The sequence below is a fragment of the Melitaea cinxia genome, chromosome 22 (genome assembly GCF_905220565.1).
Source record: "Melitaea cinxia chromosome 22, ilMelCinx1.1, whole genome shotgun sequence".
Classification (NCBI taxonomy): domain Eukaryota; kingdom Metazoa; phylum Arthropoda; class Insecta; order Lepidoptera; family Nymphalidae; genus Melitaea; species Melitaea cinxia.
The window spans coordinates 4,324,908-4,337,500 of NC_059415.1; the positions used below are offsets into that span (position 1 = coordinate 4,324,908).

General features: G+C 35.5%; 1 protein-coding gene across 1 annotated transcript in view; it reads right to left on the bottom strand.

Annotated features, from left to right (window-relative positions):
- Positions 1-5,798: 5,798 nt before the first annotated feature.
- The window catches only part of LOC123664405 (rho guanine nucleotide exchange factor 28), a 41,845-nt gene continuing 35,050 nt past the window's right edge, over positions 5,799-12,593 (bottom strand). Inside the window, exons 30-32 of the mRNA XM_045598950.1 lie at positions 10,413-10,508; positions 6,186-6,280; positions 5,799-5,916 (exon numbers count right to left, since the gene is read on the bottom strand). Of these exons, the coding sequence (XP_045454906.1) occupies positions 5,799-5,916; positions 6,186-6,280; positions 10,413-10,508 (309 nt within the window). The remainder of the gene's footprint in view (positions 5,917-6,185; positions 6,281-10,412; positions 10,509-12,593) is intronic.

The following is a 12,593-nucleotide window of genomic DNA, read 5'->3' on the forward strand; positions in this document are numbered from 1 at the left end:
AAGATACAGCTGGTTAGGCAGCAACATTTCGACACTCGCAAGGGAATCAAAACCTACAGGGTACTCTCCGTGAACTCAGAATCTTGACATATAGTGCGAAGCAACGTCTTATGGCAAAGATAAAGAAAAATTGCGAAAAGCATACGTTTTTAGTTATATCATTTATATACCTAATAAAAATATTTTTAATACTTCTGTTTGTACGGAAACGACTCGGACTTGGCAGGTTTCTTTTTTTTTTCTTTAATAACCTCAAAGTCACAGTATTTCTTCGATTTCTAGTTTTGGTATGAATTATTGATCCACTTTTGTTTTTAAGAATTGGTAGTGTTCATTTTTAAAATCAATAGAAACTTGATATCTTCTATCTCTTTCTCCCAATTCGGCTTCGATCCACCAGTGCGAATATGCAGATTTCAAAAAAACGGATTTCGATTCAGATCACGGGAGCTAAAAGATGAATTTTAAGACACGGCACTAGACAGAACTTTACAGATAAACAATTTTTTTAACATACGTAAAAATTATCCTATAAGTAGATTTATTTATACAAAATACAGTATAATTCAAAAAAATATAGAAAAACAATATTTTTTTAAGAGAAAAAGATACGAATACGAACCTATAATTCAAAAATTAAACCGTATTAATTTGTCTTTTCTTTGAAAACAAATATAATATTACTTCTATTTTTTTTAAGCTATTGCATAGGTAGCTTTTATCGCGGGCTTGAGCGCGGCGACCGAATCAAGAAATTCCGTAACGAAAATAAAACCTAACAACCTTTGTTAACTAAAAGTTTAAAATTAACCGAACAATACAACCTACAAACACAGAACTTTGTTTGCTCACATTTTTTTTTTCTTTTCTTTTCTTTATGAACAATTTTATGAATACTGTTTAATATTTTAATTTCCTACTTGTCCAACACAACACTATTGTTAATTTATTGCTACACGTGGAAACTTGTCAATGGCCTTCTGTTGTTATAATTTATATTATTGTTAATGTTAGCTGTAAGTTTCCCAAAAAACATAAAATAAAATAAAATAAAATAAACCCCCACTCCGCCTACCATGTAGCTCGGCCGAGCGTTCGTTTAACGTGTGTGTGGTATGTATATGGTACGACTGTACATACGAAGCTCGCTCGGATCGACTTTGCGGATCGAGACGAGCTACTCCAAAATCGGACGAATACGTAAGCAGCTATTTGTGAAAAAGTATATAGGTGTATAGGTATAGGTATCTATCATATCTTTATAATGCCACACTCACCGCGTGTGCGCCCCGTTAGTATACATGTAGGTAGGTGGGTGTGTATGTATACATAGGAGTACCTATGTTCAACAGTGAATAGCAGTTGATAGTGAATATTATCATTGTGATTATTGAATTAATATCAAAGAAAAAAAACTGCGTAAATAAAAAATAAATAAATAATTATAATTGCATAAGTTAATAAAAAAATGCTATGCAATAGGTTTACCGCGGCAGTCCCCGAGTGCCACACGTTTTTTCATATTTTTTAAAATTTGTTTTCTGTTGTGAATTTTTCTCTATCTATATCTTTTGTTAAAAGTATTACATTTATTCATATCTACCTCTATATTTTGTTTTTGTATTATTATTCTTTATTTAACACTTTATTACACATTTGAAATTATGAATTGATGAATTTACACGTTGAGAGATAAGACCTTGTTTAAGGATAAAAATATTTAGAAGTTGCGATGTTAGAGACCTAAAATTATGACAGAAGATGTAAAACCATTTTTTTAAAGAAATCCAACAATTAATTTATAATTTCTGTCAATATGTAATCAAATTTGACACATATTTAATTTATAAGTGGTAAGTAACTTACCATTTTCTAACCAATAATCAATACGTTCACTATGACAGGTGACTAGAAGAGAGATTTAATGTTTTAGGATCCAACTACAACTAATTTTAGTACATTTTACTGTTATTGATAGGTACCTAATGTTGGGGCCTTACGAGGCTATATATGAAATATATATGATCAAAGAAATCAAATTAAAAAAGGACAGTTTCTACAGAAATAAAAAAAACAAATTTATTCTAGGTAAATGTTTATTATTCATTCATCTATTCTAAGTACATCGTGCAGATATTCTGCAAACTGCCACAGATCATGTTATCAAAGAATTTAAAATTAAAGAAGCTACCTTCAAATTAATTAATCTTACAAAAGTACAATAGAAATTATATCAATTAAATACAAGGGTAAAATGAGCATAATTGAGCAATACATAAAAGTATTGTCGTTGCCACGATAACAAAGAAAATTGGAGGGATTCTAAATTATAATTAGGGTATTAACTATAAGTGTAGATTAAAGCTAACATAACGTTTAAATATTGCCGCGAAACTTAAATACTTAGGGTCTAGTTTAAACATTATTTTTATCTCACTAAAGTAAACCTACTTTAATTTATCAGCGACAAAAATACTGTGATACGCTTGCAAAACCATTACTGACTATTCTTGAGACCTTGTGAATTATTGTGAGTAAAAGTCTAAAGTCGTTATTATTAAAATTCATTTGTTATTTATAGTGAATGATAACAAACGTGAAATCGTGAGACAAGAGATAAAAGTAAATTATATTTATATCAGGTCTCGTCAAAACCTATTGTTTAATGTCGAGAACAATACAATAACAAGTATTCGAATTTTAGGGCCTCAATATTATCACATACATACAATCAAGCAACAACACTGCGACACGGTTGGCACGATCTTGTTTGTACAACTACCCTCAAATTACTTCGGCTGTAACCAATTAGGTTTTAAACGTACGTTTGTCATCCTAATGCAAATGCCTAATGCAATATTATGCCTATCTCTAATAGAAAAATATCCATTGAGTAAAATATTTTATAAGGAACGATTACGATAAATGCATAACGTTTGGGCGTCTCGCCGCCGGAAGAAGAATTAAACTAAACATAGCCCTCGTCCGAGTCACATTCATATATTAGCCTAATTGAGGAATTTTTCTAATTTTATATGCATCAAATATATTCATTAATCGTAGACGATAAGAAACATTTCTCTAACATTCGGAAAAATAGAATATTTACTTATTGTCATGATGTTTGTTGTCGGACGCTCCGACGACACGCGATACAGATTACAACATTTCTAATACACCTTGTTTCGCTGAAGAAGAACGCCGTGAATCACAATTTTAAAATATGCAAGAATTTAATACAACTCATTAAGTTTCCATATAATATTTAAGACGTACCTTACACAATATATTTAAACATCAACGTCAACATATATACAGTACGAAAGGTGTCCTAAACGAGACAATAGTTCAAAATATCACCACTCTCAAAGACTAAACAGTAAAAAGGATTACAGTAAATTTACGAAAAATAGTTACATAGTCTCATGAGTTCTTGTAACAACAATATACTATGTGAGCTAAACAACGGTTGCTTGCAGATATTCTATCAAATATTCGAATTGAAACATTCGAAATTTTTATACAACAAATTAAATAGATTAAGATTTATTTTAATTAAAAATATTACATCCCACATAATTCGCATCACCAACGCAGAATATCCGCAAACAATCCTAGAATAAATGCATAAGACTAGCAATTGTATGTCATTTTTCATTAATGAATGTGTCAACTTACGCCATTCTTTCAACCTTTAATCTTTTACTGTATGACACAATATTCTGAGATAAAAATTGGTCGAATGAACAATTTACGAAAACATTCAATTGCCACTCTCAGTAAGAGTAAAATACAACTTGAATATAACATTGTATTACACATAATATTAGTAATAATTTTCAACATATTTACATTATTACATAACAGTAGATTTTAAATATTCAGTACAATTAGATGTTTTTTTGCTATATAATTTCCATTTGAATAATAACTTAGCAAAATGTCGCTCACTAATTGTATCGATTTTAATATATAGTAGATATTGAATTAAGATGTCAATTCATAAATCGGAATTTATTACACAAATTTACCGCCACGAAGTTTACTATGATATCGGCACTTTTTGTTACGAAGCATGCGACTTTATCGTCGCGACGACGCTTTCGTGACGACAAATTAGTAACAAATTTCCGACTGTACTGGACTTCATTTTGTAATGACACGAGTTAAAATAAGCTCAAAAGTGCTTAGCCTTAAAATACAAAATATTTAATCTGTTTCAAAGTGTATAGATAAAAGAAAATAGTGTTTTTTTTTTTAATAGATTATTTTTTTAATTATTTAGTACTTTTAAAAATATAAAGCCTTATGTGCATATACTTAATATATTTTGTTTAAAACTGCGTGCATTGAATTATATAATAGTATATATATTTAATTAATATCAAGTGTTTTTTTACTATAGTATATTTTTATATACTTTTTAAAATATATTTTTTTTCTCACACAGGAATTAAATTTTATATTTACAGAAGACATGTGTTCTTGATAAATATTCAAATAAAATTTTGAAATAATGACAAAGAATTACATTATTTTTTAACTTATATACATATTGGCCACTATTCAATGTTATTTACTTGCAATCTTAACGATTTTTCTTTTTCTATTTGAAAACGCAAGTCGGTAATACAATTTAAAAAAAAAAAAACAAAAAAAATTAGCCGTCAGAAAAGATTTCAATAGACTTTTTTTATAACTTATCAAGATCAAATATACAAATACATGATTTAAATTTCAATTTCATTTAGCGCCATACATTCAATTTCAAAATGCAAGTCATTTAACTACTCAACAAGATATATACAATACACATTGTAACAATATTTATGTAGAATTAGTTAGTAGTATATTTTGACCTGTTTAATCCATTTTGTGTCTTACAAAAATAATATGTAGTTTAAATAGTTTCGAGTACAAAACTTTACTGAGATACCTTGATATGGTATGTTTATGTGAATATTTCGACTGTTTTCACGGATTTGACTAGGATTATACCGTTTTTTATCATTGATGAAAGACATTATTTAAAAAAAATAGATATATAGCTGCTTAGTACGCTAGGAACCGTGTTTGTTAGGAGAAGATATACAAATATATCGTGTATAAGTATCATGAATAAGTTCTTTACGGGGAATTTTTTGCTGTATTATACGAGGACCGCACAGTTCAATCATTACACTTCTTTATCATATATCAATTAATTTATATTGTTACTATTTGATATAACTGTTATGAGTGATTCGCTAATATCACCATAGTTTTGCCATAGTAATTATTTTTGTTAATTTCGACTAAAACAATTACTTAATTTAAAAACTTTCGTCATGTTTAATTCACACCGTTGACTAAAAAGTTACATTATTACACTATACAATATATTTATATAATACTTGAACATAATTTCGAATAATTAATCTATTGTGTGTATTAAGATAGATTTAAATAAGAAAATGTTATTATTTAATTCAACTAGTCATTAACGAACATTAACGTAACTACAAAAGTAGAGAGTATTCTATATAAATCAAGACTGGTACTGGTCTAGGGGGGGGGGGGGGGGGTTCACTACATTTAAATGCCTATACACAATGTACTTAACTTGTGATACTTATTCTACATATAGAAAAAAGTACCATAAGATAAATTGCTTGATGTGGTTGACGAGTTGAATTATTGAGGAGTAAGGAGAGGGGAGAAATGAGTGTGGAGGACAGTGGGGGAAGTGGGGAGGAGTGAGGAGTAGGGAGTGGCTTATGGGGTTAAGCGATAAGACAGTCTCAGGAGGGCGCGTCGTGTCAGAAGTAGATGACCTCCTCCTCGGGGGCGGGGGAGGCGTGGGGCGTGGCCGCGTGCGTGGGCGTGTCTGCCGGCCGGATGCGGAACTTGTCCGGTAGCTTGGGGTAAGTGTTTGTCCTACACATTATAAAAAACATTTTAATCCTTTGAAATTTATAGTTTATCTTTTGGTAGTACAATTAAATTAGTGAAAACCAATGTTTACCTTTAGTACAAATGAATATAATTTACTTTTAATAAAGGCTTTTTTACTCTGACGGTTTTATATATTTTTTACATACTTATAATTATTGTAGATAAAAGGATATGTTTTTTTAGGTAGTCTCGCCTTGATATAAACAACACTAACTAAGATAAACAACAGATAGGTTTTAATCTAGACTTACCTAGTGGCCTTGTTGTTGTTAAACTGTTGCTGCGATGGGAGCGGCGCAGGGGAGCTTCCGGTACGAGTGTGGTGGATTACAAGGCCTTGACTTTGCTGAAATTTATATAAATTTCTACTGTAATCACTTTTTTTCAATAAAAACAATGACAAAACTAGTCCTTAACCGTGTATCAAAGTTTTTTCCCCTCAACTATTTATCTTACTAAACCTTACTTCAAAAGAGGGTTATGTACCTTACAAATGAAACAAAATATTAGTAGATATAATTCAGCAAATGCAAATAACATTGTAACTACTAAGCACGTCCTCCCATATAATTAATACTGTTCAAATAGATAGAGCTGCACCCTCAAATGTAATAAATGTGATTTTGTGCTGTTTGTGTAATACCCGGTGTTTGAAGGTGTCTTGAGAGTCCAGTAGGTATAAAAGAAAATATTTCTGAGTATAGTGTTTTAAACTAAATGAGAACAATATATTTCGTGTTGTTTTTAATTAATATATATTGTAATAGAACTATAATAAGAGTTACTCTAAAGTTTTAAACAAATTAATTGCTGTGTACTCAGGAAGTTTCATGCGACACCAATAAGCTGAACAGATGAAATGGTTGTAGAGATAATTATTTTTATTTACAGTATTAAAGAGAAAGGTTACCGTACAAAGCAATAGTACATTTGGCTACTAGATCTATTGACAATAAGCTATAATGGCGGCAGTGGCACAGCGTAGTGGGGTGGTAGGGGCGGACGCCCCGGGCGGCACTTTTTGGGCGCGGCTCGCCCCGGGCGGCAACTAATAAATATATTTAGTAAATATTTGAACCATTTTAAATTTTTCTTATCGCAACTACAAATTCGAACCGATTAAAAGAAGCATGGAATTTTTTATTAGGCACTTATTTTGTGGTGAATTCGGGGAATCCCAATGATATTTTCTATCTTGTGGGAATGGCCCGTTTATGACTAATAATCAGCTACATTCATATACTCTTTGTAATCAGTGAGAATTAATTCTATTACATACAAAGTGTAAGGGTCAGCTTTAAAAACCTTTTTATTTAAAATATAACATGTACATGCAAAAAAATAACTGTTCTTGTCGAAAATTTCTCTATAATAATGTATGTAATGTATATATTATACATTAAATTGAAATACCTAAATAAGAAGACAGCAAAATTTTTTTCCGCCCCGGGAAGCCGACAACCACTGATTGGCGACAAGGAAATAAAATAATCATTTAACGTAATACATTTTTAATTTATGCAACTTATTTATAAATATTCTAAAATGTGTTATAAAGGTGGAGCGATTTTACTTATTTTTTTACAATCGCTTTTAGTGTCCCCAACGTCATTAAATTTGTAGAAATCCACGAACTTCTCTATATAAAAATGAATGTTTGTCTGTATGTCCTTTATAGATTCGTAAACTATGCATTTGATCATGTGATGATCTTCAGCAAAGTGTTGTGCATGAGCCCACAAACGTTCCTGAGTTGGTACGACCAAAAAAATAAATAAAAAAAAGCGTGACAACGCGTGCAGGGTACAGCTAGTAGTCAATAAATCACAAATATCGTTTGAACGATAAGTGTCATTCAGATTATTCCCCTGTTACTATGTGATAAAAAAGAGTAACCTTGAAGTAACCGCTCAAGCGATAGCGTAGCTTCGATTCTTACCTTAAAACGCCTAAACAAAAACCTATTGCTCCACCACTAAAAAAAATATTCGATTTACATCAACCCTTGCCTGCGATCGTATTGGAACGAGACTATTTCATTAGGACAAAGCTATTATCGCGTCAAAAAATACCTAATCTTGGTACACAAACGAAACAATTTAATATTTAATTATTGTTTTTTTTTTAAATAGTCACCACGCTGGGCAGGCAGGTTGATGGCTTTGTCACACCGAAGACGCTGCTGCCCGTCTTCGGCCTGTGTATTTCAAAGCTAGCGGTTGGATGGTTATCCCGCCAGCGGTCGGCTTTTTAAGTTCCAATGTGGTAGTGGAACTGTATCTAGTATCCCTTTGCATGGTGACTATGGGCAACACACATGAGTTCACGACATTTTTTCCGCGAACTTATGGAGGCCTATGTCCAGCAGTGGACTGCGATAATCTGATGTGTGTGTGTGTGTTTGTTTTTTTTTTTAATTTCCTAGGTGATGTAGTATAATCACTTTTAACTTGTTTCGTTACGTATACATGTAAAATATAGTATATAATAAATTAAAAGTAAAAATACCCTTTTATTTATTGAATTCCTAAGTTACTTTATATATTTCACTTTATGTGTATTTTATTCTACTAAACATAAAATAATTTTATAACGTAAAAAAGATGAATTCTCTCTGATTTTCAATTGTGTTGAACCCCCTTAAAACATCAAGACAAGTAATTCGTATTTCGTAGGTTTGTTTTACTCATTGAAAGGCAATTTTTTATCGCTATGCAGTTAAAAATATAAAAAATTACATGCATTATCGCTCCACCATCCATCTAAAACGAAGCAATTTGCGACACCAGGCAGTAATCGCACGAACTACGTCAATTATAAGCGTTTTATGCAGTGCCAATTGTTGATCTTGTGGATCTTATCAAAAACTTTTACATTGAAACGAGTGCTATCAACTTTTTCCCAGATACATCTTAATATTTTATAATTGTACGCCAGAGACAGCACGACTCGACGTGCTCTTTTCGCTATCGCTTATGCTTTGCAATTTTAAAGCAATTATTTCATTATTGCTTGGCTTTTGCAATAGTGATAGTTCAAAAAACTAGAATAGGAGTAATTTCTTCGCTTTTTTTGCGTACATATGCGTACAAATACATATAATATTTTTTACAGAATGTTATTGATTATGCCATTGCATGTAATCACTATACGATTTTTAAATTTTAAGCGTTAAAAAATCTTGTAATATCTATATTTTTATTATAGATCTGTCTTCAATATTGTGTTCACTAATATCTCAATTCAATAAATTTGTTCATGAAATATGAGTTACAAATTAATTTTGGGTGTATTTAGCGAGTATTGTTTGGTTTCAAAACTAAATAACATCAGTACTACTTATTGTGAAATAAATTAAAGTACATAACTTCATACATCGTGGAAAACGTCCTAATTGCGATTATCATACATTCGGAGCATTGAAGATCTTTATTTCGACATGTTCCAACAAGTTTTTGGTAAAGAAACAAGAACCAGTTTATATTACGTGCCATGATAGCTTATTGAAAAAGAGAAAATGATAAATACAAAAATTCTACACACCAATTCTTTGACATTACTTACATATAAATATATTTTTTCGTGTTAAAATACATTTGGATACTCCGCGTCCTGAAAAACAACCATTTTATCTGTTTCAACCAATCGAATGGGAACTTGATGATCAAAATAAGAAGATCGAATAGTTTTGATGTCATATATCATGCACACTGTATAAGAACCATATAACTCTTTATATCAAAGTACATATGACTTATAATCTCGTTTGCACTTAAAAGAAACAAAACATAATTTGATGACATCTAAGCATTCTGGGACCAGTATAGACAATCAAGTCGTAACAGGCAGTATTTTGACTTTAGTTTTAGGCGCCACGCACATGTAGAAATACAGTTGACTATATAGTTGCTAGTTACCTAAATTCCGGTTGCTGACCCTTTTCATATACAGGACGGATATAAGCTATGTTTTATTATAAAATTAAAGCATATATACTATACATCACTTTAAAGTTATGCACAATCACATACGTCGCGTCGTACATCAGTCAAATAGAGGCAGTAGTTTAGGCTCAAAATGGATTCTTACATTTTGAGGTTTAGTTTAAGATGTCTCAAAATTTTACTCTACTGTGCATAACTACTGCTATTGTAACATAGTAAAAATATTTTGCATAGCGACATCTGGTTCTAACAACAGAAGTATTATATACATAGCAACTCTCTAAGCACGCCATCTAGTGAGCCCGCAAGCCTCGCTAGCAAACTTCAATACTAGGATCTATAGTACTTCTGCCTTTAGAACCAGATGTCGCTATGCAAAATATTTTTACTATGTTACACTATGGTTTACAACGCTAGCTTTTATCCGCCTGTAAAGCACGTCATAACAAATTGCTAGTTGGAACTAAGCCTGTGCGTCCATCACTTAGTAGTAAACTCGAGAACACCGAAAGCTTTAAAGCACAGTGTACTTACTTCGCTCGGCGACTCGTGCAAGCGATGGTAGCCGGGGGGCGGCTGCTGGCTCTTACCACTCGCCAGTTTTAGTGGTAACTGCTGTTTCACGACCGGCTGTTGAGGAAATTATATAAAGGGTCGATCACTATCACGATTTAGCCTGAACATCTCTTTCTCCATTTAGGAGAAGGATTAGAGCTTAATCCAACACGCTGCTCCACTGCGGGTTGGCGGATATGTTCCATATGAGTAACGATCGCTATCAGATGTACATGATAACAACCGGGACCGACAGCTTAACGTGCTCTCCGAGGCACGGTGGGGAGACCTACAAGGACAGACATCCAAGCCGGAAAGAAATATTTGTACAAATACAAATATGCAATCCAAGCGGGAATCAAACCCGGAAACTGTCGGTGTTTTAGGCGACTACACGCACAATTACACCAGAGCGTTTGTAATATAAAACGTAACCTTTAGTACTATCGAATCTTTACAAATATTATTGAAACAGAATAAAAAATATTTCGACCGACTGAACTATTTAACGTCATTTAAATTTATGTAAAATGATTTTTAATTGCACTTAAATATATTTACTATTTTATATTTGATGTTTCAGATATTTTTGATGGACAGAGACCGGTGGAGGCACATCATCCGCTCCAGATGCAACCCTGATGCTGACCACGATCCTCAGACATGAGGGACCGACAAGAGAGAGATTTGATGTTTAAAAATCTAATAATAACTTCTTTCAATTTAAAAATAAAATATTGATTGCAGTTGAGTCATTTAATTTTTTTATGTAGTTACATAATATAAAATTTTTTTTTTTTTGTTTGCTGGCAAATGAAAAAAAATCGACTTCAATTACATCGACGACGTAGGTACACGAAAAATTAGTCAAGTAAATACATGTTATTATAGATTACTCAAAAAGCAGTCATTAAATCTCGATCAAATTTAGGACTACAGGACAAGCATCAGTTTTCGATTAAAACAAGAATCAGTGAAACCACCCAGTGAAAAGTTATGCGGTATAAAATAACGTATGTGGGCGTAAAAATAGTCAAGTAAATACGCATTATTAGATATAACTCGAAAAGTCACTGGTCAGATCTTAATTAAATTGAAATAGACAGTGCGGCGGCGCGCACGCGCTCTCCGACTGCACGAGTCCTATATGTAACGAGGCCCCGCCCCCGCCCCGCCCGCTCACCTGCGCGGGCGCGCGCACGGCCACGCGCGTCTCGTTGTGCGCCGACAGCAGCTGCGGCGGCGCGCACGCGCTCTCCGACTGCACGAGTCCTATATGTAACGAGGCCCCGCCCCCGCCCCGCCCGCTCACCTGCGCGGGCGCGCGCACGGCCACGCGCGTCTCGTTGTGCGCCGACAGCAGCTGCGGCGGCGCGCACGCGCTCTCCGACTGCACGAGTCCTATATGTAACGAGGCCCCGCCCCCGCCCCGCCCGCTCACCTGCGCGGGCGCGCGCACGGCCACGCGCGTCTCGTTGTGCGCCGACAGCAGCTGCGGCGGCGCGCACGCGCTCTCCGACTGCACGAGTCCTATATGTAACGAGGCCCCGCCCCCGCCCCGCCCGCTCACCTGCGCGGGCGCGCGCACGGCCACGCGCGTCTCGTTGTGCGCCGACAGCAGCTGCGGCGGCGCGCACGCGCTCTCCGACTGCACGAGTCCTATATGTAACGAGGCCCCGCCCCCGCCCCGCCCGCTCACCTGCGCGGGCGCGCGCACGGCCACGCGCGTCTCGTTGTGCGCCGACAGCAGCTGCGGCGGCGCGCACGCGCTCTCCGACTGCACGAGTCCTATATGTAACGAGGCCCCGCCCCCGCCCCGCCCGCTCACCTGCGCGGGCGCGCGCACGGCCACGCGCGTCTCGTTGTGCGCCGACAGCAGCTGCGGCGGCGCGCACGCGCTCTCCGACTGCACGAGTCCTATATGTAACGAGGCCCCGCCCCCGCCCCGCCCGCTCACCTGCGCGGGCGCGCGCACGGCCACGCGCGTCTCGTTGTGCGCCGACAGCAGCTGCGGCGGCGCGCACGCGCTCTCCGACTGCACGAGTCCTATATGTAACGAGGCCCCGCCCCCGCCCCGCCCGCTCACCTGCGCGGGCGCGCGCACGGCCACGCGCGTCTCGTTGTGCGCCGACAGCAGCTGCGGCGGCGCGCACGCGCTCT